The sequence below is a fragment of the Miniopterus schreibersii genome (assembly GCF_964146895.1).
Source record: "Miniopterus schreibersii genome assembly, chromosome: 20".
Lineage (NCBI taxonomy): Eukaryota > Metazoa > Chordata > Mammalia > Chiroptera > Miniopteridae > Miniopterus > Miniopterus schreibersii.
Window position 1 is genome coordinate 27,535,481 of NC_138122.1, and position 26,687 is coordinate 27,562,167.

Genomic DNA, 26,687 nt, shown 5'->3' on the forward strand with positions numbered 1-26,687 from the left:
CCTGTCGAATCCATTCCAGCCTCCTTTCCGTGTCTACAGAGTTTCTCATGGGCAAGCATCCAGACTCCTACAGGATCCCCACCTGTCCCCTTTGCTTACAGTGTTCCAACCAAGTCCATGTTTCTCAGTCTCACCAACACCTGGGCCACTTTTGTCTCATGGAACATGGGTTTATTTTGATCTTCCTTTTCCAGTTTCTTACCATAGACATTCAGATGGTTGATTTGGGTCCTTTCCTTCTTTTACTAGAAGCATTCAGTGCTATCAATTTCCCTCTAAGCACTGCTTTAGCTGCACCCCACACATTTTGATACATTGTATTTTCATTTTCACTCAGTTCAAAATATTTCCTACTTTCCCTTGAGTGTTCCTCCTTTATGTATAGGTTGGTTTGGAATATGTGGTTTAATTTCCAAGTGACTGGAAATTTTTACCTGTTATTTTTCTGGAACTGATTTTCTAGTTCAATTTCATTATGTCCCAACGGCACATGTTGTACGAGTTCACTTCTTTGAATGTGTTAAGATTTGTTTTATGGACAAGGGTACGGTCTATCGTGGCACATGTCTCACGTGCACTTATGTGTCTGCTGTTTTTGGGTGGGGTGCTCCGAAAATGCCAATTGGATCCAGATGGCTGTTCATATTGTTGATTTCTTCTAAATCCCTTGCTAATCATGTGTCTCCTTGTTCTAGCTGTTGTTGAGAAAGGCGTGTCGGAGTCTCCACTGCTGTGAATTTGTCTGTTTCTCCTTTGAATTCTGTCCATTTTTTCTTCATGTGTTTTAAAGCTACGTAGTTAAGTACATATATATACGGTACTGTTATGTCTTATTAATGAATAGACTTTTATGTATGTATTATTCCTCTTTATCTTTTGGCATTTTTTTAAAAAAATGTTTTTATTAATGTCAGAGAGAGGGAAGGGGAGAGAGAGAGAGAGAGAGGGAAACACCAATGATCAGTCATTGTTGGGCTGCCTCCTGCACGAGCCCACAACCCAGCCATGTGCCCTGACAGGGAATCAAACCCTGACCTCCTGAGTCCTAGATCGATGTTCAACTGCTGAGCCACGCCCGGCCAGGCTAGATGATATTATTTTTAAAAGTTATTTCAGAGAGAGGAAGGGGGAGAGAGAGACAGAAATATCAATGATGAGAGAGAGTCATCCATCAGCCACCTGGTGTGTGCTGTGTGCTGTGTGGCTGCTGTTTGTCTTGCTCGGCTCTGCCCGAGGTCCTCGGGCCTGGACTAACTTCATGACTTTAGAACACTCTTGGCCATGCTCCCTTCGAACAACCCTCTGCCCCATTTTCTCACTTCTGCCTCTGGAACGTCAGTCGCACACGTGCTGGATTACTCAATACGGTGACGCTGCTCCTCCTGCTCGGGTTTTAGAAAGATTGTCTCCTTTATATTCTCTGTGCTCAGGGGGTAACTTCCATGCCCCACCATGGGGCCCATGGGCTCCTCCTCGCAGATGGGCCCAAGAAAGGGGGCACTGTAGGTCAGCTGCTGGCTGCTCTTTGAAGAGACAATGCTTTTTCCAGCATCTGCGCCCTCGGGTGCTCCCACTCCCAGGATTGTGGGACAGCCACCCTAGGGAGTCCCTCTACTTGTCACTCCCCTGTTCAAGGGAGAGCAGAGATGAGACGCGTTTTTTCAGAAACCTTTACCACAGTCACGTGGGCACCCAGCTGAAAGGGAAGCTGTCACTTTTGTTTTTGGTTAATTCTCACCCGAGGATATTCATTCCGTTGATTTTCAGAGAGAGTGGAAGGGGGGGAGGGAGGGGGCACCCCCTGCTCACTGGACTGTGGAAATTAACGGGCCGGAACGTCTGCCGGGTGAATTCCCCGAGGCGGTGACATGAGGGCTATGAGGGTGAGCACCCAGAATTGGGGGCGGGGACCTTCCTGACCGGGGCGCCCTCACCGCCTGGTGAGGTTCAGGACCACTGCTTTCCCCGGCTCCTGTCCGTCCACGGGCGTCGGTGGGCGGGTGCTCAGCGCTCTGGGAGGTCCTGGCAGATGGGGATGATGGAGGAACGTGTGGCCGGGGCGGGGCCGTGGGGGATGAGAGTCAGGCTCTGAGAACATCCTCCCACGCTCATCCCGCCTCCTCAGCATCTGGGCGACCCCCCGGCGAGCATTCTGCACGAGACCCCGGGCGGTCCTCCCCAGCCCGGCGTGAATAACCGGGATGCGCCGCTTTCCGATGGCTTCCCCTGTCGTGGATTCGTCCGAGAAGAAACCTGTTGTGTAGAGCCCGGTTCCAACGCATCGTCTCTCTCTCTCTTTCAGCTTTATTGAGGCGTAACTGAAAAATAAAATTGTAACATATTTAAAGTGCACAGCGGGATGGCTTGATCTGTGAGCACCTGTGTCGGGATTTTCACAAGAGACAGCTGGGCAGGCGCCTCCTGCCTCAGGCTCCCCCCCCATCTCCTCCGTCTCCCGATTCGGGCAGGAACACAGAAGTTCTGCTCTGTCCAGGGTTTCAGTTGTGCTACAGGCTTTACCAACCTAGTCACCATGTTAAACAGTAGATCCTCAGACCTATTTACTTTATATCTGGAAGTCTGCCCCTTGACCAATGTCTCCCCATTTCCCCAGCTCCTGACGACCTCCATCTACCCCTTGTTTCTGAGTTGACCCCTTTTTTTTTTTATTCCACATAGAAGTGATATTAGGTCCCATTTTAAATATTTAATGAACGTCTACCTCAGTACAAACCGGATATACTTACCAAAGCATAACAACTTTTCCACCCTTAAGTTAAATTCACATGCACACATTCAAAAACTAGTGTTTGAACATTGCCTATTGCCTATTGAATATTGCCTATTGACTATTGACTATTGGCTATTGTCTATTGCCTATTAACTATTGTCTACTGCTTTTTGCCTATTGAATATTGTCTATTTCCTATTGCCTACTGACTACTGAGTACCTATTAAGCACTTGGCCCTGTTTTAGGGGCCGAAGATACAAAGTGAACAAGACGAGAAGAAATCTCCGCGCCCACATGGGGCTTGCATTCTTGTGGGGAGAGATTGACAATGAATGAAATATTTCAGAAATGAAGGGTAGCAGAGAGCAAAGGCGGGCAGGCTTTGGGAAGGGGACGCCTCAGTGTCAGGACCCTGCTGGGGACCCACCTGAGACTCGGCTTTAAAGAAAGGTGGGCTCACCTGCGAGATGGGAATTAGCACAGGCTCTGGCCTGAGGGCACCCGGAGGGCAGGCTCTGCTTGGTTTGCTTAGATCAGTTTTTATTACTGGCCGTGTCTGTTAATAACTTTAATATTAAAAGAGGAACCCATTGGCTTCTGTGTTGGAAAGGGGCAAGGTCCACATATTGAACAGATAGTTTAATTCCTCTTTCGTTAAGACCTGAACTGAGAAAAATCAGTCTCTGAGGCCCCTCTGTGAGCTTAAGGCTCACTTTCTTCCTGGAGGCAGCGGGTGGCCGGAAAGCTGATGAAACCCAAAGATAACGGCTGTAAATTAGATTTTCCCCCCAAGGTAGGTCCCTCCTGGCAACAGGATAAAGGTTGGGTGTGCACAGCGCAGGGTAATTGGAGTTGACGGTTTTTCAAGTGGCTGAGATAACAGTTCCCGGAGATGGTGCGGTACCTGGGCAGTGACACCGGGTGGCTCGGGGTCTGGGCTCACCGGTCCGGTCGGGGCTGCAGGCCCTAGTGAAACAGCTGCATTCGGACCTCAGCCTCTCTCCTCCCCCGTGGAGACGGGAAGTCGCTCGTATCCTCTTTAGGAGGCTCCTTGAGTGCAGGACTCAATTCCATTTAAAGTCAGGCCCAAGGAGACCATGTTCCCAAACATTTAACAGGTGTTATCTTCTTTGTAATCATCATCAGAGCTAACATTAATTGAGTGGTATGTTTGCTTTGCGCAAAAATAGCTGGCATTTATGGAGTGCTACATTTTTTCCAGGCCGGCTCTGATAGCCTTATATGTATCAAAGTGTTCAAATGTATCATCTCATTCAAATGTATCATGTCATTCAAATGTATCACCTCTATCGTCATCACAGCCCTGTGCAGAGGACCCCATGTCACAGACACAGTTCAAAACAGAGAGGGTCAGTAACTTACCTAAGAGCACACAGCAAGTCAGCACAGAGAGGCGGGTGTGAGTCACATCACAGGGCAGATTAGAGCTGTGACTATAACTGAATGTGAGTGTGTGTCCATGTATTTGAACTGGATCGGATACGCGTTCGTCTTGAGTAAACTGAGACGCAGGCTGGCCGGGGGTCTGACTGTCACCGCGTTAGGAGCACCGTCCCGGATGTTGGGAAAGGGATCTGGGGTCTGCTGCAGCTGCACAGTGTCCCCTGTAAACAGTTTCACAGCTTCCACTCACCTCCGAAGGGGTTAAAGGGAGACCGGTGGCCAGCACTTATGTGGCCGCCCGTGGGTGGGGCTTATCTCCCTTGGCACCCATATATCACCTTCTGTCTTTCTCTGGGCAAACAGGACTCAGCTCTTCATGGAGTTCACGGCGTGTGGTGCCCGGTGTGTTTATTAATATTCACAGTGACTGGAGGGTGGGATGGAAAGGCAGCCCCCCTACGGCTGTTTGCTCTGCTCCTGAGCCCAGCGTCCTGCCGGTTCCCCATTGTTCTGAACAGACTGGAGTTAGGACCCAGGAAGGACAGTGCAGCCCCGGGATATAAATAGAGGACAGACCAGAACAAAGTTTGAGGAGACGGCCTGACATCACTCCCTCCCTCCACCCAGAGAGCCGGGAGCTGAGAGGTGGCTGCTTGAGTCAGACCAGAAGGACCTGGCCAGGCTCGGGGGCAAAGTTCCTTTACAAAGGAGTCCTCCTGATCGCCGGACTCCGAGGAAGGAGAAGCGGAGGAAACGTCGGGCTCCCAACCTGGACGGAGACAAATGAAGGCTGTGGACTGAGGCGGCCGTGAGCGCGGGCTCCCTCCCTCCCTCGCTGGGCTGGGCGCCGCCTGGGCTTGGCGGGCTCGGGGACCCTCTGGAGCAGGCTCGGGACCGTCCGGAGCGGGCTTCTCCGGCATCGCTCCTCCGCGCGGGTCTCTGCGATGGGCGTATTGATCACTGGAGACGCTCAAGGCTGGAGCCGCGGAAGAACCACACACTGACTCTCCCAGACGGCTGCCTTCAGAGACTGGACAGACACGGATTTTTTCTCTGTCTTTCAAGAACCTGTGACAATGTTCCTCTCCCAGGGACGTGAGAGTTAAAGGGACACGTTGTCGCCCACCCTCGGGAGCTCACGCGGCTCACGGGGAGCCCGGGGGACGCCATGAGGGAGCCGCTGTGTGGCTGCTGGCCCTCCTGGCTGCTGCTCCTTTATTGCAATTTCCAGGTAACGTCCAGGCGGCCGGTGTTGCGGGGGGGCCGGTTCTGCCGGGCTGCTCTGGGTCTCACCTGTTGTGTTTTGTGTGCAGGTGCACTGGGCCCTCTCCAGGTCGCAAGCCCACCCAGGTAAGGGAGTTTCCTTCTCTCTCAGCGCTCCCTGCGCGTCCAGTCTCGCAGGCATCTGGGCGAAGTCCAGTTGTTTATCTGTGACACTGTCTGGGGTGGCCCTGCCATGGACACGGTGCTCGTCCTTGATGCCCGACCTCCACGCCCCCGAGCTGCCCCGGAGGGGCAGGTGCCTCTGTGCCCTGAACCTCTTGCTCTTAGTCACTCAGAACCTTGCGACTAAGGAAATGGAGGATTCTCCAGGGGAGCACCGTCCGTCTGTCTCACGTGTGTGTGTCCAAGGCAGACCTACCTGGATGACTTAGAGTCTCGGTCCTTCAGTTTCACGGCACGTCTCCCCCTCTGTCACCGCCCTGGGTTCGGGCGCTTGATGCCTGCAGCCCCCTGATATCGGGGAGCAGCAGGAGGAACTGCCCCCCTCCCGGCCACCAGGCCCCCTGTCCTTTGCCGTGCGAGTCCTCCATCTACAGCGTTATGGAGAGGCTTTTGGGGGGTACGGAGGAGGCATACACGCTGTCATTGGAAGCTTGGGGACCACCTGTGCAGGTGGAGAGGCACAGACACGTGAGCGGGGGGCGGGCACGTGTGAGCGGGGGGCGGGCACGTGTGAATGGCCGGGATTCGCGTTGTGGGCGCTGTCCCCCCATTGGCTGGCATGAGCGTGGTGGAGAGGAACCCCACACTAGTGGCCCCAAACCTGTGCTCGGAAGCCGTGAGCACAGCCCGGGACCTTGGTGGCGGGCCTATGACTCAGACCTGCAGGGGGGCCTGAGGGGCTCCCCCAGTTAGTCTCGCCAGTCACCCTGCCACCCCTGCGGACTGACCTTTAATGACCAACCAGAGGCTGTGGCACAGCCAACATGCCCAGCCCTGCCCAGGGTCAAAGCCAGGCCCTCAGATGGGGCCCTGTGTGAGGAGTGGACGCTCAGGGACCTGGTGGGTGAGTCAGACCTGGGGTGGGACCTCTGTCCCCTCTGTGCTGTGATGCAACCCCGAGCTAGGACATTATGACCGTTGTCGCTGCCTCGAGGTATCGATGTTGCGGGAGAGGTGTGGCCACGTGTCCCTTGTCCGTGTGATCTGGTTCAGTCGTTGCTGGGAAAGGTGCGGAAACAGAGAATGTCCCCGGGCCGCCCTGTCCTCGGCCTTGAAGCTCACAGAGAAAGAGGCTTCCTGTGGCCTGGGGGGGATAAGTCATCCCGAGTCTTTTTAGGGAGAGGACACGTGGGCCTGAGACCTCCCCTTCTCCAGGGCAGCCTCTGGGGGAGGAAATGACAGCGATGACAGGGGAGGGGAGGTCGTCCTCGACCAGGACCTTCGGACAGGGCGACGGGGCAGCCCCCCCAGACCTGGCCGCTGCTCAGTTAGGAAGGGGCTTCCACACACGTCCACACGCCTCCACACACGTGCACATACGCTTTACAGATAACTTTGGTGACGAGGAAAGGGAACTTGAACCAGGCGTTTTGCTTTCCAGAAGCCTCCCGGCCGTGGGCACCCGGGGCAGCTGGCTCTGGTCCGCCTCCCGGAGGCCGCAGCGCAGCTCACCTCGCGGCCCATCGGAGGTTGGGGAAGCCACAGCGTATCATTATAGTCATTCTAATTCCCTGCATTTTCTTGGTGGGTTTTTTCCTGTGCGAATAGTCTGTTCTCTTTATTTTTATGTTTTAAATTGAGCTGTAACTGACAAGTGACATTGCAGCAGCGTCAGGTAGACCAGGCGGTGGTTTCTCGTGTGTGTCTATTGCGGGATGGTCACCACGGCAAGTCCGGTTCCCCTCGCGCCCAGCACAGGACCCCGCAGAGCCGGGGGTCGCGCGGGTTGAACGGGGACTCGGTCGTGCGCGTGGGAGACGAGAGGTCCAGGCCGTGGGCTGGCCGCCCCCGTGCCTTTCCGTGTGGACACCGTCCCTGTTCTCCTGGGCTTTGTAAGTGGACGGGACAGGAACACGGGGCTCCTTTTGTGACCATGAGGATCTGAAGACAACATCTGTTCCTCATACAACAGATGTTCTCTCTTCCGACTCACTGTCCCAGATGAGTTGAGTAACAAGTCAGAGCTGCTTCTCCCTCATCCCACGGAACAGCCTAGAAAAGGAAAAGCATGGCAGAAAGGAGAACAGATCTATTTGTTTACATTTTTATTTTTTGGTTAATCTTCACCCAAGGATATTTTCCCATTGATTTCAGAAAGAGTGGGAGGGAGGGAGGGAGGGAGAGAGAGAGACATCGATGGGCTGCCTCCCGCACGCACCCCGACCGGGGCCAGGATCGAACCTGCAACCCAGGTACGTGCCCTTGACCAGGAATCAAACCCAAGACCCTCCGGCGCTCAGGCTGACACTGCAACCACTGAGCCACGCCGGCCAGGGTCACCTTGACTTTTGTAACTTAACAATGTAACTCAGAGAACATTGTACCAGCCCATGTATCAGCCTCTCATTTATCTGAACCACACCCCAGTCCCCCCGAGGCAGCCTCCTGTTTATTGAGCCCGAGAAGCATTTAGGCTGCTCCGGGATTTTGATACAATGTATAAAAAACCTGCGACAAACACCCCTGTGCGCAGGGCTTGGATCACACCCCTGCGTTTATCTCTAGAACAGCGACTTTCAACCGGTTTCACCTCGTGGCACGTGAACTAGTTACTAAGATTCTGCGACACACCAAAAACTATCTATTTTTGCTGATCTGACCAAAAAAAAAAAGGTATTTTAATTCATTCACACCGGACGGCTGTTGTTGTGTTGGCTGTTACTGTTTATTCGTTTGACACTCTGAGGGGAAAGAGGTCGGCGCCCCGACGAAACAGTCAGGTGTTGCATGTTTTAACAATCCTGGCTCTCGCCGGGTGAAAATCGCTGCTCCAGAAGTAATTCCTAGGAGTGGGATTACTAGGTCAAAGGGAGCGTGTGCTTAAAATTTGGACATGGAGATTGCCCTATTGCTCCCCAGAAAGGCTAGCCGAGCGGGAACTCCCACCAAAAATGGGTTAGAACGTGCTAATTCAGCACATCTGACTTTTTGCCTGTCCGTGTCCGTGACAGGCGAGCGCACTGTAGTTTCAACACCCTTTTTAAACCTCTGGGCAAGCTTCAGCCTCTTTTCATGTATTTAAAAATTAGTCGCATTTCTTTTTCTTTGAACTATCTGCTTATGTCCTTTCCCCCAAAGTTCTTTTGGTTGAAATTTTCTCCATAAATGCGACACTCCTGATAAGAAACCAGTCCGTTTCTGTCCCGCGCGTCAGGCGACGTCTTCCCCCAGTTCCGTGTAACTCGGTTTACTGCTCTGTACAGGTTTTAAAAAATTTATGTGGTCAGATTTACAGCCGGTTTCCCTCAGAGGCTTTTCTGTTTTATTACATTTAACTTTCGATCCATTAGAAGTTGTTATAGTGGAGAGTGGGGCATGGGGATGGCTAATGGGTTCTAAGGCCTTGTGAGTAATGCGTCTCCTCTGAATTGAAATGCCACCTTTACCGTGAACGACATTTGCCTATGTGCTTGGGGACATGGACGGTATTTTCCCACAGACCTGTCTATCCCCGTGTTGTGCCAAATCGTATTTATTATGTGGTTTTATGACCAGGTTTCCTAGGGGCCGGTGTGACCTCCATTCTCTCCTGCCCCTCGATAGCTTTTCCTCGCTTCACTTGCTTATTTATTTTTCTACGTGAGCCCCACAATTGGCTTTCTCCCTCACACATACACACATGCACCAAAAAAAACAAAAAACCTCTTGGCATTTTTACAACAAATTTCCCAATATTTATGTATCAATTAAAGGATAGTTGATAATTTTATGGTTCTGTACTCGGGGATTTTTTTGTTGTTAACCCTTCGCCCGAGGATGTTTTTTCCGTTGACTTTTGGAGAGGGTGGAAGGGAAGGAGAGAGGCGTGTCGATGGGCTGCCTCCCACATGTGCCCCGACCGGGGCCGGGATCAAGCCTGCAGCCCGGGTGCGGGCCCTTGACTGGGAACCGAGCCCGCGGCCCTTTGGTGCGAAGGCCGGCGCTCTGACCGCTGAGCTACGCCCGGCCGGCCCGCTGTTGTTTTCCTCCGGGGAACTTGGTACAGCCCTTATCTCCGTCCGTGTTTTCTCTTTTTCGGACGCAGTTACACCTGAGAGCTTCTCCGTGGCTCTCAGCGTTGCCGATTGAGTGCAGGACGCCCCCCTGTTAGATCTGTGTCCGCCGCCTCGTCACATTCTTTCGTTGTTTGTAACAGTTTTCTCACTCGACCAAATTCTTTTCTCGTTTGTAATGGTTTTTCGCTTTTGTTAATAGGCGCACATCGCTCAAAAAATAATCCCATTATCTGCTCTTTCAAAAATTTTATTACCGCAAAGAAGCACAGAGGTCACTTTATTAATTTTTTTGTGTCCTGTGACCTGGCAGACACTGAGGACGGTTGATTGGTATTTAGTCATCTGGATGGTTGTTCCAGTTCTGGGAAGTGATCCCAGAGAGAGCTGAGGGGCGAGGAGATCCGCGGAGGGGGCCGGGCTGCACGTGGGACGGACGGGGCGGCCCCTCGGGGGGCTGTCACCAAGCTCACCAGGAAGCCTAGAGAAAAGCAAATAAACGCAACAAACAACACGGCGCAAAGTGGGAGGAACACTCTAGAAAGGAGCGCGTCGGCACAAAACCGTGTCTGCTCAGAGCAGAGGGACCGCGCAGGAAATTGCGAAACGATTAAAATGAAAAAAAAATGATTAATGTTGAACGTTGGAGGAAACAGAGATAACAGAACGACTGGACCGAGTGGAGAGAGGCTCCTGAGTGAGCGACTAGGCGGAGTCCAGGGCCGCGGGGGCATTTTACCCCCCAGACGGCTGAGGATACAGTTGCCCTTTGGGTTATTGTGAGGGCGGTGAGGCGGGCTTAGCAGAGGCTACATTGTATCAGCTGCCCTCCCCCTTCTCCAGCCGTATTTCCTGCTCCCGTCTGACTGCCTCAGGTGTTTCTTCTCAACAATACTAAGTAACAAGGTGATGGACCCTGGCTCCTTCTCTTTCCCGAGAGTCACCGGCGTGTGGCTGCTGTTGCTCCATTAAACATGGAGGCTTCATTTTCTTTGGATAAAAAGTATCTATCTATCATCTATCTATCTATCTATCTATCTATCTATCTATCTATCTATCTATCTATCATCTATCTATCTATCTATCTATCTCTACTTATCATATTAAAGAAATATTGGCCCTTTTTTAAAATATGTCTTGCCCAGCCAGGCGTGGCCCAGCGGTTGAGCATTGACCTAGGATCCAGGCGACCTGAGTTCGATTCCGGGTCAGGGCACATGGCCAGGTTGCGGGCTAGCCGATCAATGACTCTCTCATCGTTGATGTTTCTATCTCTCTCCTTCCCTATCCTTTCCTCTCTCTGAAATCAATAAAGATATATTTTAAAAATAAAATTAAAATAATAAAATAAAATAAAATAAAATAAAATAAAATAAAATAAAATAAAATAAAATAAAATAAAATACGTCTTTATTGATTTCAGAGAAAAGGAGACAGGGAGAGAGATAGAAACGTCAGTGATGAGAGTCATTGATCGGCTGCCCTCTGCACGCCCCCTACTGGGGATGGAGCCCGCAACCCGGGCATGTGCCCTGACCGGGAATTGAACCGTAATCTCCTGGATCCTACGTCGATGCTCAACCGCTGAGCCACACCGGCTGGGCTTGATTTATTTTTAATTCATTAGGAGTTTTTTTTAACCAAGGGAGAGTATTGAATTTATTCAAACTTTTTTTAGTATGTCCCACAGTCACTGGGCGACTTTCTGCCCCCACCTGCCCCAGCTCAGGGCGCAGGTGCCCAGCCGTGCGTCGCACTTGGTCCCTTCCTCCCTAACTTGGAACTCACATCCTTATTTTCTGCCCCAGGGTTCGAGGTCCTGCTTACTGCTTCCCATTACTGGCCCCTGGAGCACGTCGACGGCATCCACGAACTTCAGGAAACAGCTAGAGGTAGACGCGGGTGGTGAGGACGCCTGAGGCCATGGCGGGGGGGGGACTCGGGGATGGGGGGGCACTGGGAGGGCCACCTGAGCAGCATCTGCGTGGAAACCAGGGCGCTGTGCCCCCCCCCATAGTCATTGCTATTCCAGAGTTTCAGACTAGAATATAAATGCATTTTTACGACGGAAGGTCGGAATTGATGATTCAGGACATTACAGTGTATGTTTTCCCAACAGCCTTAAATCAGAAGCCGCTGTCTTGAGCGTTAAGCTGTAGGTGGGTCCAGGTGTGCATTCCCCAGGGACGCAGGACCGGCGTTACCCCCATGCCTGTCCGCAGGGGCCCACGTGAAGCAAACCGGGGGCCAAAGGCTGTGCCAGCTGAGGCTCCCATGTTCACGGGTCACAGTCTCATTCGGCAAGGGTGCCCCCACCTGCCAGTCAGCTGCTCCCCAATCACGGCACCTCCCCTTTGGAAAGATCGGCACCACCTCCCATGCTCCCGATGGTCCCACTTCCACGGAAATTGGCTCCATCTGACTCAGTTTGGACATTTGGCAGAAGGAGAAACCCTGGACAATCCTGAGCCCTTTTTTTCTATTCCAATCAGAACTTTTAAAAAAGGGTACATTCTGAGCGATTTGGGATGCTCTTACGTTTTCATTTTTGCTTCCTTGGCTGCTCTTGTTAATTCCACCTGAGGAGGTTTTTTCCATTGATTTTTAGAGAGTGGGAGGGAGGGAGGGGGAGAGAGACACATCGATTGGCTGCCTCCTGGGAGCCCCGGCTGCGGGCTGGGGATCGAACCCGCAACCCAGGTACATGCCCTTGATCGGAATAGAACCCGGGACCCTTCGGTGCTCAGGCCGACGCTCTAACCACTGAGCCACACCGGCCAGGGTTCACTGTGCAGCCAGCCTGGCGGTGCTCAGATTGTGTCTACACTGGTCTGTGGAATGGATTTAAAAAAAAACCAGCAACCACACATTGCTGATTATTACGTTTTCCACAGCAGCCCTGGTATTCTTGTTCCTGCCGCTTAATGTGCCCCATAAATTGCCACCTGATGGTCCGACACGTTCCCCGTAGCATTTGCAAACTGAGAAGCATTACAGCCGAGGTCCGAGCCCCTGGCGTCCTCGGAGCGGGAGGCGGTCGAGGGGCAAGGGTGACGGCGACCGCCACGGCGGGAACAGTCCCGCGGCTCCGTGTTTTCTCCGCGCAGCACATCCGCGCTGGGGGACGACGGCCGTCCCTGCGGAGGTTCATCACGCGACTCGCCTGGGCTGAGAGACACAGCTCCCCGTGGTTCTAACGTGATCTTCCCGGGGCCTTTATTTCAAAGCCGCGGCAAGGACGTCATTCCGCCGAGCGGAAGGCGTGGAGACGGCTCGTTGTCAGGGCCCAGAAACTAAAACCAGAGGAGCCATTTCCCACAAGAGCTCAGATCACGACCGCGTGTTTCTCTCCCCGCCCCCCGGTTCATCTGGTTGTGGTTCAGTCGGTCCCTTGTGGTGTCTGGGGAAGTTTTACCTACGAAAACCCCCTCCTGTTGGCGACACCATCACCCAGACACAGCGGCACTGGGACCGAACTGTGTCTGCCCCACGCGCCCCTTCGCTTCCTGTGAGGGCCTCGCTGTATTGACGTTTGCCCCCAACCGGCCCGGCGATGAAGGCCTCGCGGCAGCCCCGCATCGCGCCCGTGGCTCATGGCACGTTTCCGTCCGCGTGGGGAAAACCGCGGCCCGAGCCGGGACAGCCACGCGGCTGTGGGACGCCTCACGGACGTGCGGCTCTGGTATTTGTTGCTGGGTCCTCTGTCGTTTGTGCACTTGTCGTAATACCACCTTCTTGTTCTCATGCCGTGTTTCTGTCCCGTCCGTGCCTGTGACATCACCGCCATTAACCCCCCATTAAGGTTCTTGTGTGTCGAGTTCAGTTTCATCTCTCTCAACCGAACGTCCAGGGGGGCAGTGGAGCCAGCTGGGGGGCCACGGTTCGTGGCCAGATTCCGTGGCCATCACGCCGTGGGACCCGCCACGGGGGCGTGGGCCGCTGCGTGGCTTGCCGCGAGAGGCGGGTGGAGGGGGTCCGCGGTGGGGGAGGTTGAGAGACGTGTCCGTGCCTCTGTGTCCCGTGTCACTCACTCGTTGTGCTTTTCTCTTTTGTTGTCCACCCAGCATGGCGAGCCCACAACCTCACCGTGCTCGCTCCCCATAACGCTACCCTTGTGCCTACCAATGACTCTGCCTACTCAAATTCCTCTGCGACCGTAGGTGAGCCCGCGCCCGCGCCCGCGCCCGCGCCGCCTGCTGCCCCGCGGCACCCGTGAAATGAAAGGTTCTGCGAGCACCCACTGCTTCCCGCTGGCAAACACACTCACACCCGGGACGGAGAAGCCCGGGGAGGGTTAGGTTGTTTTAAAATATGTTTTTAATGATTTTTTGGAGAGAGAGAGAGAGAGAAAAACATGGATGAGAGAGAAACATCATCGCTCGGCGGCCTCCTGCACGCCCCCGACTGGGGATCGAGCCCGCAGCCCAGGCATGGGCCCCGACCGGGAATCGAGCTGGGACCCCCTGGTTCACAGGTCGACGCTCAACCGCTGAGCCACACCAGCCGGGCAAGACCCAGGGTTTCCGCAATGCCCTGGAAGCTGCCTGCGATCTTTCAAGGGACCAGGCTCTTCCAAGCCGGCTGCTCATTTTCAGGACAAAACGGACACGAGACGGGAGGTTGTCTAAAAATAGAGATTGTTTGGATTTCTAAAGGGATTGTACTCTTGAGGGGAGGAAAAGCCAGCCCTTTTGACTTTAATGGGAAGTCGACGCTGATCTTAAAATCCCTCGTAAAACATTTGATCCCTTACAGACATTCACATCAGCATTTCTTCCGTTAGCTGGAAATTCTTTTTACTCGATAGAGGCTGTTTTAGAAAATGCGCACCCACTAGTCATGGCGAACTAGTTATATTACTGAACAACCGCCAGAGCCCGTGCGTTCCACGTTTTTCCCGCCCCCCGCGCAGCTCAGGGCGAAGGGCGCCACGGCCGTCGTGGGACCGGTCTGAACGGTGTGGGACGTGGGGCCGGATACCCCGGGTGCCGCACTCTGGCCTCTTCAACGTATAGCCACTCGCCCCCTCCGCGGGGAGGCGCTTGGCCTCCAGAGTCAGCGTCGCCCAGCAGACAGTCTGGTCGAGGGCTTCATGCGGCCTAACGCAATTACCGCACCGCCGGCTGTCCCTCCAGACACACCGCCAAGCGCAGGCGAGGTGTCGAGGAGACTTTGCCCCCGTCAGCCATAAACGCCTGATCGCTCCCGGCTTTTACAGCCCTCGCTTATCGGTTCTGTAAACCAGTGACTTTCAACTTTTTCATCTCCTGGCACATACACTGATCGCTAAAATTCTGGGGCACACCCAGAAACAGATTTTTTTTTGCCGATCTGACCAAAAAAAAGGTACCCTTTGGATTCATTCCACCAGATGGCTGTTGTCCTTTTTAAAAATTTGACAGTTTAAGGGAAAAGAGGTCAGTGCCCCTGCCTGGATAGCCGGGTACGGCATGTTTTAAAATCCTCGCGACACACTGCACCACGTAGACCACGGACGTCACACTCGCCCCATCCCACGCCGTCGATACGAGAAGGCGACAGATGGCGGAGCACAGTGCCTCGGCCGGGACGCAGGGCGCTCAGTCTGGGTTTCCCTCCAAGAGTCAGGAAATGGATTTAATAATTTAAAAAATCGCGAGTTTCCATGTCTGGGATTAGGGGCTGTCTTGTTTTCATGCCTTGCGATCTCCAAAAAAAGAGAGAGGTGAGCTGTCGCTTCACGTCCACACCTGTTGGGCGCGTTTTACTCGGGGACTTGACCTTGAAGCTGCCGTGGGAAGGGCCTGCTGATGGAGTTGAAGGTCGGGACACCATGTGTTACGTAAGGGCTGTAATTACATTGCCCCTGGCAACTCAACCGTTGGCCGATAGAATCATTATAGTATCATGATAGTGTAGGACTGATATAATATTCACTAAGACAGATGTTAATTGATATTAATTTATAACTTACTATTCACATCAACTTATAGGCCATTTGTAATTCAGTTATTAATAGCTAAATATGAACCGATACAAGTATCTCATAGTAACGTGCTATTAGAGATACTGAATTAGAACACGAATGGCACGGCGTGTTTACAGGTGGGGGCGTCTCTAGACTCCCGACCCCGCGGGGCTCCTAACAGCCGATGTCGCCTTTCTCACACAGACGTCGTGGAAGGCAAGCTGAACAAGGGCATTTACCTCAAGGAGGGGAAAGGCCTCACGCTGCTCTACTACGGCAGGTACGCGACCTCCTGCATCAGCAACCCCACCCAGTGCGGCCCTGAAGGTGAGTGGCCCGGCCATTCCGCGTCGGTTTGGGGTTTTTTTACCGCGTTTCATTGTCAGGCGGCACCTGCCCCCCCCCTCGGGGGGCAGCGGCAGATGTGACCGTGGAGTCCTTGTGCCTTGCGGGCTCGTGAATGGATTTTTTACTTTCCTGAGACAAGCCACCTGCCCCCTAGCACCTGAGCCACAGAGAGTGGACGTCTGGGCCGCACCCCAAAACCCTCTGGGAAATGGTTCTCCGCATCCAGCCGGCTTCGAGCCTCCAGGTTACCCTAAGCAGAAGGAAAATGTGTTTTTCTAGGGGGGACATAAGGGCTTGAGGCAGGCCCGTCTGAAAGCTCGCGGGCCATGTGGACATTCGGTTGCCGTGTTGGACGCGCGTCGCAATGAATTCGTGGGCAAGATGCTGGGACCGACGCCCTGTGCGTTTCCTGTCTTCTTTCCCTGGCCTCTGTCTCTGTGAGGGCAGGGGCTGTGTGGGTCTTGGCCATCGCTGCACTTAAAGGGATGGAAATCCGCATTGAGGATGCTTAATCCGTATTTATTGAACAAATACATCTAATTTTGCTGAGGCTTAGATCCCTTTAAACGCTTCTCCACCACCTGTTCGATGGACTGCCACTTGAATGCCGCCAGTGCCGGGCCGCTCACCACCCCGACTTTGCACTCCTCTGACGTTAGAAAGTTATTTCTGATGTTGGACTAAATTCTATCTTGAGAAACTCCCACCCCCTACTTCTGAGTCCAGTTCAACCCCAAACCGCCGGCTGCTCCCAGAAAGACCGTCTTCTGTGTTACCCATAAGCGCGGCCTCCCTTCCTGCGAACGCGCCTGCTGTATTTCCTCACGAGCTTATAAACACGCCGAAGGCAGAGGGGCCGCCGTGGCGGCAGCCGGACAGTCTCAGTGTTCACGTCCCCCCTTTGCATCAGGAGACTCGATACAAAAAGCTGTGGGTTCGATCCCCGGTTGGGGAGCATACGGGAGGTCCCTCTCTCCCTTTCTCTCTAAAAATCAACAAAAACGTACCCTTTGGTGAGGATTTTTTTAAAAAATCTATGTTGCTTTGTATCTACGATCCCAAGTGCCCGAAGCAAATTCCCTCAAGATGCTGACGTGGGCTCGTCGTGAACCTGTGAAGACTCGGTGGGAGCGTAAATGGAAATTTAAATAGAAGCCGTTGTCCAGTGGGGGGCAATGACCTCACCGACAAGCTGGGCGCCGGCACCGCTCTCTGCCTTCGCTCCCTTCATCTCACACCAAGTTGAACGTTTTATTTTCCTTCCTGGACAGGAAGGCGTTTGGCCAAGACAGGATCGAATGAAACGAGCTTTTAAATGCAGTGAAGTGTTTGGAAGAACGGACTTCCACGCTTCCCACGGGAATTCGTTTCATAACAAACATTTCGCAATGTGCCCTGTTCTTTTTCCTGCGAAGCCGGCTGTTTCTGAGGCTGGAGAGGCCCAGGGTCGGGGAGTCGGGTGTATCCTGGGCTCAGCGGCCGCCCCCGGGCAAGGCCAGCGGGAGACATCGGGGTGATGCCGCCTTCACGGGGAGCAGGCCCGGGACAGCTCCGCTGCCCTTGAGCAGCCTCGAGAGCCCGTCTGTCAGGGTGACCACGGCACAGGGCACCTTTGGGGATGGTTCACCGTCCTAAGTGGCCCTGAGAACGTCCCCCCTGAGCCTCTCCGAGGTCAGGGAAGGCCCAGGCCCCTCCCATATATTTTGCTGTTGTTAATACTCACCTGAGGATATTCTTTCCGTTGATTTTCAAAGAGAGAGGAAGGGAGGGGGCGAGAGAGAAACATCGATGTGAGAGAGACACACCCATTGGTTGCGTCCCACACGCGCCCCGGCTGGGGCCGGGGTTCGAACCTGCAACCCAGGTACGTGCCCTTGACCGGGAATCGAACCCGAGACCCTTCGGTGTGAGGGCCGGTGCCCTAACCACTGAGCCACACCAGCCAGGGCAAGAGAGGGTGGTGGTTTTAACAAACTTGCCCGTTTAGAATGCGCTGCGGACATGAAAATGACGGCGCGGAAATGAGTCCGGGGCGTGGGCAGCTGGGCCGGCGGCTGCTTCCTCCGTGAACTCTGTTTAGAGAAGAGACCGTGGGAGGAGCTGCCTCGAGGGCGACGTCTCTGGGAGAATCGGAGGAACGAAAACACGATGGTGTCCGCTGAGGGCGAGGGCTCTGGGGCCAGAGGGCTTGAGGTCGACCAGAACCCTAATCAGTCACGGGTTTAGTGGCCTCAGGTTCTTCATCTGTGTAATGGGCTTTCCTAACAGCCAGGAGGAGCTAATCCGTTTAAAACTCTTAGAAGAGCGCCTGGCACTCAGTGAGCTCTCAGTGAATGTTACTATTGCTTTTATTTCTGTATTTTCTGGGTTTAATAGACACCGTCTCTAGAACGAGCGGGATGGCCTCAGGCCCCTTCAGCTTGTCCTCGATCATGACCCGACGCCTCTCCCTCCCCCAGGGGTCACGTTCTCTTTCTTCTGGAAGACGCAAGGCGAGCAGTCCAGGCCGAGCCCCTCCGCCTACGGGGGGCAGGTCATCTCTGACGGGTTCAAAGTCTGCTCCAGCGGCGGCAAGGGCTCCGTGGAGCTGTATACGCGGGACAACTCCATGACGTGGGAGGCCACCTTCAGCCCGCCAGGTGAGGACGCCGCCAGCCCCGGGGGCTGCTGGGAGACCGACCCTTCCGATGACAGGAGCCGAGGAGCCCTGGCACGGAGCCCGCTCCCTAAGGCGAAGCCTGGGGAGACTTCTCGCAGGGGGTGGGCACCTGGGGCAGGTGGGACAGGGCTGGGCAAGTGCAGGTGTGGCTGTGTGTGCGTGTGTGCACGCATGTGTGTGCGTGTGCATGTGTGTGTGTGTGCATGTGCGTGTGTGTATGTGCATGTGTGTATGTGTGTGTGCATGTGCATGCATGCGCGTGTGTGCATGCACGTGTGTGCATGTGTGTGCGTGTGTGCATGTGCATGCATGTATGTGCATGTGTGCACATGTGTGCCTATGCATGTGCCTATGCATGTGCTGTGTGCGCGTGCATGTGCGTGTGTGTATGTGCATGTATGTGAGTGTGCGTATGTGCCTGTGTGTGTGCATGTGTGTGCATGTGTGTGCATGTGTATGTGCATGTGTGTATGTGCATGCGTGTGCGTGTGTGCTAAGCTAGCCATCTGCCTGGACTCGGTGTGTAAAAGGTGGAGGTAAATCCAGCTGCCTCAGCCTCCCCACCCGACGGGCTCTTGGTGACGGGAGAGTCAGACCTGCTGTCCGGACGCACCCGAGGTGACAGGGACCAATCGCCTCGGGAGGGGGCTGTGCCTGAAGCCGGGAGAAGCACGCCTGGCGCTCGCTCGTTCCCACACCAACAGCGCCCTCTGCTCCTTCCAGGGCCCTACTGGACTCACGTCCTGTTCACGTGGAAACCCAAGGAGGGCCTGAAGGTCTACGTCAATGGGACCCTGAGCACCTCGGACCCCAGCGGGAAGGTGTCTCACGCCTACGGGGAGCCCAACGTCAACCTGGTGATAGGCTCCGAGCAGGACCAGACCAGGCGCTACGAGAACGGGGCTTTCGACGAGTTCATCATCTGGGAGCGGGCGCTGACCCCGGACGAGATCGCCATGTACTTCACGGCGGCCATCGGTCAGTGAGGGGACAAGGGGGCGAGGGCTGGGGTCTGTTCCTGGGGGCACCCGCGTATCGGCCCCCCCTTCTCAGTGACTGGAGTCTGTTTCTCTTGGTTCCTTATTTACTTGAGAAGGTTGAAAGCTTATGTTAAATCGCCCTTTTATGTGGTGATTTGCAAGAAAGGTGCTCAGAAGCATCTGAGGACACAAATGGAAAAATAATTCGACCTGTAAATGCAGACAGACTCTCCACGAGGTCATTTATTAGCCTGTATCTCCCCAGAAGCCCCTGCTCAGGGCGCCCCCGGTCCTCTCAGCTGTGCCGAAGCCGGCGGATGTTTTATTAAGGACAGAGCTTCCTTAGGATGAAGGGGAGCCCGTGCCCGGGTCCCTCACCCGACCGTCTCGTTTTTCCCCAGGAAAGCACGTGTGGCTGTCTTCCACGCCGCCGAGCCTCCTCGCGACGCCCACGGCCAGCACCCTGGTGAGCAGACGCTGCACCTGTGTCCCCTCGTGTTGGGTCTTTTTGCCGGGACCCTGGGCCAGACTGAAACCCCATTAGACAGTCCGCTGTGTCCCTCGCGAGTGTGGTGTCTGGGAAGACGTCAGGCATGGAGGGGAGGCCGGCGTGGGTGCTGAGCTGGGTGCTGAGGGTCACCGACCAGAAAACTCCGCTTCATGTGGGTGGTTACCTCCGGTGCCGAGGAATCAAGACGGAAAGGCAGCCTGGGGACAGCCGGGCACTGGGACCTCGCCCAGGGCAGGTGGCACAGTGGCCCCCCTCCGCTTCCCTGCACCCCTGTTGGAGGACAGGGTCCATTCCTGCAGAAAACGCCCCCATCTGGGATTTGCGTTTGTAATCAGGCAGCTTTTCTTGGGCGCTCTAATGAAATAGAGCAGCCACCTGCTGGGGTTCAAATTCTAGTTGCCGCACTAATTGCTGCCTAATTCCCTCATCTGAGAAATGGGTGGGTGTTTCATAGGCGGTTGTGGAGATGAGCGTTAACACAGGCGACGTGTCCGCTGAGCGCCTGGCGTGTGCTACGGGGCCACCCTCGCCGTCGCCGGGCTGTGATGACCCTGAGGCCCAGGGGCAGGTGGACGTGGGGACGGCAGGTGGGCGTCCGGTCTTAGCAGGAGCTCAGGGCGCCGATTTCTTTCCTGCAGGTGCCCACCGACGCCTACCACCCCATCATCATGAACCTGACGGAGGAGAGGAAGAACTTCCAGAGTCCCGGGACCGTCCTGAGTTACCTTCAGAACGTGTCGCTCAGCCTACCCGACAAGTCGCTGTCGGAGGAGACGGCGCGGAACCTCACGGAGGTGAAGCTCGGGCTGCGGAGCCCGGGGCGTGGGGGCGGCCGCCAGAGCGCAGACGGCAGACGGGCTCAGTTGGACCTACACAGAGTTTTTTTAAAAATTAGACACTTTGACATAAAAGTCTGGGTTTCAGGCTTGTCACAAGCAGCCAGATGCTGGGGCCTCTCCCGCCGACCCTGACAGCCCAGTGGGGCCCTGACGTCATTTCCCCTCCGATTTCCCTCCTTTGTTCATAGAACATTCTGGGTCCCGGAGATCCAACCGCTTTCTGTGTCCAACAGGCTCAGGGCTGAGGCGATAATGACGGGCCCAGCTCCGTGTCCCCGGGCAGGTCCTTCGACCTCTGCGAGCCTCAGTTTCCCCACCTGCGGTGTGGGGCTAAGCCGGCCACTGGGGTCTGTCTCTGAGCAGGGCTGACAGACACGGGCAGGGACCTGACGGTCTCAAGGCTCCCAGCTGAAGGACGCGTGCTAACGGGGTCGTTCTTTCTGCCCGTAGACTTTCTTGAAGACGGTGGGGGAGGTCCTGCTGCTGCCCAGCTGGACGGCCGTGTCGGAGGTGAGCGGGGACGGTCTGACCTTCAAAACGCACCTGCCTGGGGAGCCGTCCTGTCTTCCCAGGAGGGGCTTCCCCCGGCCCTGTCCAATCTGATGGGGCTGCCTCCACGCTGACCTCCGGGGTTGCTGGCAGGGGTGGAGGGGGTGAGGGGCCCCCTACCCGCCTTGCCCAGCGGGACCTCGCCCCACCCCCCCGTGTGACAGCCGGCGCTCATTCCACCGAACCCCCATACGTTGAACAAATGCTCGTGATTTGGGGCCAAAATGCCGCCTCATCCCGCCGTTAATCGTGAGGCTGACCTGGGGTTTCCATTTGACAAATTTTATTTGAACAGTTTCAAATGAAATGAGATTTAACTTCACATTGCCAAAGGGGTCATGAATTTAAGATTGTTGCAATCCGTCCTAGAAATAGATTAAAAAAAAAAAAAAAAACGCACAACCCCCCAGGGTTCACGGTTTCCAGGGGGATGTTTCGTGGGGGCTGGAGCCCGGGAGCCCCCCCCTCTCCCCCGAGGCGGCTGGTGGACGACCGGCGCAGGCCTAAGCTCTGCCACAAAACGTGGACAGTCGTGAACCGGGTCAGACCTGGGCAGCCTCAGAGCCTCTCTTCCTTCGGACCAACGTCCGCAGAGCGAGCGGGAGCCTGGTTTTGCAGGATTGGTGCATCGGTCCCGCGATTCTGCGCGAGGTCGACGCAGCGGCTCTCTCCGTGTTGTTTCCAGGACACTGGCTTGGTGCTGGGCTTGATCGAGACCGTGGACCTCGTCATGAGCCACATCTCCTCCAACCTGCAGGCCAGCGAGCCCCAGGTCACCATCGCGGGCTCCTCCTCTGTGGCAGGTGCTTGGCGGCTCCGCCGTGGGGACAGGCTGTGGGCGGAGATGAGGAGGGGTGGCCTCAGGCCCGGGGTCCCCGCCGGGCGTGGCGGGATGGACACAGGAGCCGCGTAGTTGCAGTTCCTTCCCCCCAGACTCATAGTCTCAGGTCCTTAGATTTTGAAGGTAATTACTCTGCCAAAGGCAAAGGCAGGTGGGGTGTCACACCGCCCTGCCCGGAGGTACTGACTGGCTCCTCTCTGCCGCCTCCCCTCAGAGTTCTCCGTGGCCAAGCTCCTGCCCAAAACCCTGAACTCCTCCCACTACCGCTTCCCGGCCCAGGGCCACAGCTACATCGAGATCCCCCACGAGGCCTTCCGCAGCCAAGGTGGGTGCCCTGGACCCTCCGGGGGTGGGGGACGCACCCAGGGTCTTCCCCGAGAGCCCACCTGTTCCCGTGTGAGTGGCTCAGTCCCCGGGAATGCAGGTGCATCATGGGAAACTCTCGAGATGCTCCCTCTTGAGCCGACTCCAAGCCCACTCCATCCAGCCTAGTGGCCGGGATGGAACCGGGGCAGGTGGGCACCTGCGTTTCCCACGAGCTCTCTAGGTGACTCTGGTCCAGCGGGAAGGACACTGTGTGTCCCCAGACGTCTGCACAGCTCCCGTTGGCTGAATATGAACCGATGTGGGCACCTCCAGTCCCCCTCTCAGGGGCCCCGGTTCTACTCCCTGGCAGCTTGAAAGAGGGGCCAAGGGGACCCTGGTTACTGTCTCTGACTCCAGGAGCCCTGTCTGGGGCCCAGGTGGCTCTGGCCATTTTCGGTCCAATGCCTATTGTCCCCTCTGATCCCTTGAAAAGCAAATGTGTGTGTCCCTCCATCTCAGGGACCTCAGGCAGTCAGGGAGGGTCGTGGACTCTGAGCACCTGGTCGGAGGACATGCAACTCCTGGGCTCTGCCTCCCGGGAGCTGTGTGCCCAGCCCATGGGCTGTCCTGGCGCCCCTGCCCACCCTGGGAGCTGCGGCATCTGCACGGCTGGCATTAGCTCGGGGGAGGGGCAGGGAGTCACGGTCACTGTCCCAGAGTCTCGGGAAGGCCCCTCACTTTCCCCTCCCTGGGTCTCAGGGGAGGGCCTGCATTGTTGGGTGAGGGGTCTGCTTGGGGGCTTGTGTGTCTCCTGCTTGTCCCTGGGATGCTGACGAGGGCCCCTGTCCCGCCGCTTCTTCCGCAGGCTGGACCACGATCGTGGGGCTGCTGTACCACACGATGCACCGTTACCTGAACAACATCCGGCCGGACAGCACCAGGTGAGTCTCCGAGGGCTGCACGGCACAGAGCGAGCCGTGTGCGTGTGCACCTGCGTGTGCACCTGCATGTGCATGCGTGTGCCCCTTCTTTACGGCCGACCACTGTGACGTGCCCGCCTCCCGCCATCACAGGTGGATACACCACCTGGCGCCTCGCTGTCCGAGCGAGGAAATGCCACGGCCCTTAGAAGAAGACGCAGGAACTCCCACCTGGGGGTCGGAAGGCCTGGGGGAAGCCTGGTAGCTGGATGGTCAGGAACAGAGCTGACCCACCCCCTCCGAACTAACTAGACCTTGGACACGTGCCTTAACCACCCTGAGCCCCGGTCTCCACGGCTGTAGGATGACAGCCAGCCGCACAGGCCTCCACCAGTCAGGACTGTGTTGGGTACATCAGCCTGAGCAGGAGGCCGGGGCGCTGGGGCTCGTGGGCCTAAGAGGGGCAGGAGCAGGTCGGCTTCGGGCGCAGCTGGGCCCTGTAATCTTCGCACACGTGTGGTTTTTTGTGAGAGTGAAAGGATGAGAGGGAATCGTAATGTCCTTACATCCCCCAGGTGGGGGCGGGTCCAAGTCAACAAGTGAGTTTAATGCGCAAAGAGGGAAGCCAAGGCCGGGCCAGACCGCTCCAGGGGCCCGAGTGACAACTGCCTGGGGACAGCGTCTAACGTGCACAGGTCCTGGGGGCGGGAGGCTTAGCCGGCTGCTGCTGGGCCGGCTGGATGCAGAGGGTCCTCCGAGGCTCGCTGTCCCCTGGCCCCGCAGTGACCGACTGCTCAGCTGTCACCGATGCTCACGCTGGGCTGGGACAGCCGCTTCCTCAAAATAGGACCAAGAAAGCATTTTAAGCAAAAGAGGAGTTTACTGGGTCACGGGAATGGAAAGGTGCGTGAGTAGGTGGCTTCAGGAGCGGCTGGATCCAGCATCCAGGGGATGCCCCTCGGCTCCCTCTCAGCTCTCGCTTCCCAGCCCTTAAAGGGAACAGGTTCTGAGAGACAGAATTCAAGCGGCAGGATCTGAACACTGAGCACGGGACTCGCCCCCAGGCGCCAGCACCAGCCTGGAAGGAAGCAGTCAAATCGAACTTCCGCCCCCCAACAGCTCCATCCCCGAGGCTTCGGGCTCCTGGGCCGTGTGCCCCCCTCCCCTGCGGGTAATGATTTCTCCTTCCTTTCCCAGGATTGCCGAGGCAGCGACCTACAAGGGCTGCCCGCTGTCCGCCGCCAGCTACCTCATCTCCCTGGAGGTGGTCCCGCCGCCCGCGCTCTCCCAGAACTTGTCGGGCTCGCCGCTCGTCACCGTCCGGCTCAGGCACAAGCTGGTGAGTGAGCGGGAGCCGACCCGGCCTCGCACCTGTCGCCTGGTTTGGTTTTGCTCGGAGGGACGCTGGGTTGCCGGTGCCGGCAGAGAGGAACTGCGATGATTTGGGCGCCGGCCGAGCGGGTGCTTGTCTCTCGCCCGAGCTCCTGTTTGGGGACGTGTCTGAGCGTGGTGGGAGGTCCCGTGGACGGTGTGGACAGCGTAGGGCCGGTCGCTTGGCTCAGACGTTGGGTGGAAAGGGCTCTGGGGCCAGAGGCAGCATTGCGGGGGGGGGGTTCTGGTTCATGATAAATGTCCTTCTTTTATGTACATATTGATCTCAGAGAGAGAGAAACATCAATGACGAGAGTCAGTGATCGGCTGCCTCCCGCTCGCCCCCTGCTGGGGATCGAGGAGCCTGCAACCCGGCCTGCGCCCCGACCGGGCATCGAACCCCGATCTCCCGGATCCTAAGTCGATGCTCCACCGCTGAGCCGCGCCGGCCGGGCACTGACTGTCCTCCTTGGAGGCGGGGGGGGGAGGTGGGCCGTTCTCACGTGTGGGGATGCTGCTGTTAGCAAGATGGGGGCGTTGTCCTCCGAGTTTCCCGTCTTGCGCGATGAGCTTCGGGCCCCTCGCTGCGGTTCCCTCACCCTCGCTTCCTCGTTGCGGACGGGGCAGCGAGACAGACGCGCTGGGAGGCAGACGGGACAGGGTCCTTCAGAGAAGGTGCGGCTGAGCGCCTGCCGAGATTTCGTCCTGAGCGGGGGTCCATTCGAGGCCCGATGGGCGTGGTTTTCCAAGGAATCCGTGGAGGACCGCGATAGATCTGCGGTCATTTGACCCCCCGCCAGAGGCATTTCCCGCCAGGATTTTCCATTTCGTTCCACCCTGTCCCACCGGTTCCCCAACACCGAGCATGGGGACGGGGTCGGCCCGGGCGCCTGCCGTCTGTCCTGCGGCCCCGAGCGCGCGCGGAGCCTCCTTGGGTGTTGCCGCCGTTTCTGACGTTTGCAGGGAAGCCGTAAATCTGGATTTCAAATTACATCTCTGGATGTGTTGTTGGCAGCTGATTTGAAACTTGCTATTAACGTTGTCGACCAAAATAAACCTGCGGGTGGGATCCAGCCGGCGCGGTCGCCCCTTTGCAGCCTCTGTGTCACTTTTGGCTTTTAGTGTGAAACAATTTTAAACTCGGACATTGCAGAATGGGGCAGAGTCCCCTATGCCGCTCACCCCTCAGGCCCTGATGTTAATATTTTTTAAATTTTACTTTTCAACTACAGTCGACACTCAGTATTGCCTCGTATCGCGTTGGGTGTGCAGCACAGTGTTAGACAGTCGGGCCCTCTATGCGGCGGTCGGGCCTCGGCCTGTCCACGGGAGGGAACGGGAAAGCCAGTTCCCCACCTGAGGCCTCTCCTGTGACCCTCGTGTGTGTGTGTTTAATTCACACCTGGACACCTGTTGTTATGAACCCTCACCTGAGCATATTTTTTCCATTGATTTTTAGAGAGAGTGGGAGGGGGAGAGAGAGAGAAACATCGACGTGAGAGAGATGCATCGACCGGGTGCCTCCCGCACGCGCCCCAACCTGGGCCAGGGATCAAACCTGCAACCCAGGTACGTGCCCTTGGGCAGGAATCAAACCCAAGACCCTTCGGTGTGCAGGCCGAGGCTCTAACCACGGCACACACCGGCCAGGGCTGAACACACATCCTTTTGAGGTGTCAACCACAGATAACACGGGATTGATCTTATCGATTAAAATCTCGCTACGGTTGTCTCGATCCCGCCTGATAGCCTTTTCGGGAGCCACAGGGTCTAGAATTAGCTGCCCTGGGTGACGGTGGGCTCAGGCGTTGGGGGCAGGTGCGGATGGCTCTGCAGGGCCCT

The 26,687-nt window shown here is 56.1% G+C and overlaps 1 protein-coding gene across 2 annotated transcripts in view; it reads left to right on the forward strand.

Annotated features, from left to right (window-relative positions):
• The first annotated feature begins 4,725 nt into the window (after window positions 1-4,725).
• ADGRD1 (adhesion G protein-coupled receptor D1) overlaps window positions 4,726-26,687 on the forward strand; it is a 49,813-nt gene continuing 27,851 nt past the window's right edge. Inside the window, exons 1-14 of one of the 2 annotated variants that reach the window (XM_081123241.1) lie at window positions 5,230-5,367; window positions 5,450-5,486; window positions 11,383-11,466; window positions 13,639-13,734; window positions 15,726-15,848; window positions 18,329-18,508; window positions 19,252-19,506; window positions 19,910-19,974; window positions 20,658-20,813; window positions 21,309-21,368; window positions 22,093-22,210; window positions 22,463-22,573; window positions 23,420-23,495; window positions 24,672-24,813. In XM_081123241.1, the coding sequence (XP_080979367.1) occupies window positions 5,305-5,367; window positions 5,450-5,486; window positions 11,383-11,466; window positions 13,639-13,734; window positions 15,726-15,848; window positions 18,329-18,508; window positions 19,252-19,506; window positions 19,910-19,974; window positions 20,658-20,813; window positions 21,309-21,368; window positions 22,093-22,210; window positions 22,463-22,573; window positions 23,420-23,495; window positions 24,672-24,813 (1,566 nt within the window). In that variant the 5' untranslated portion in view covers window positions 5,230-5,304. Of the gene's footprint in view, window positions 5,368-5,449; window positions 5,487-11,382; window positions 11,467-13,638; window positions 13,735-15,725; window positions 15,849-18,328; window positions 18,509-19,251; window positions 19,507-19,909; window positions 19,975-20,657; window positions 20,814-21,308; window positions 21,369-22,092; window positions 22,211-22,462; window positions 22,574-23,419; window positions 23,496-24,671; window positions 24,814-26,687 lie in introns of both variants that reach the window. The other variant, XM_081123242.1, reaches the window with a different exon arrangement.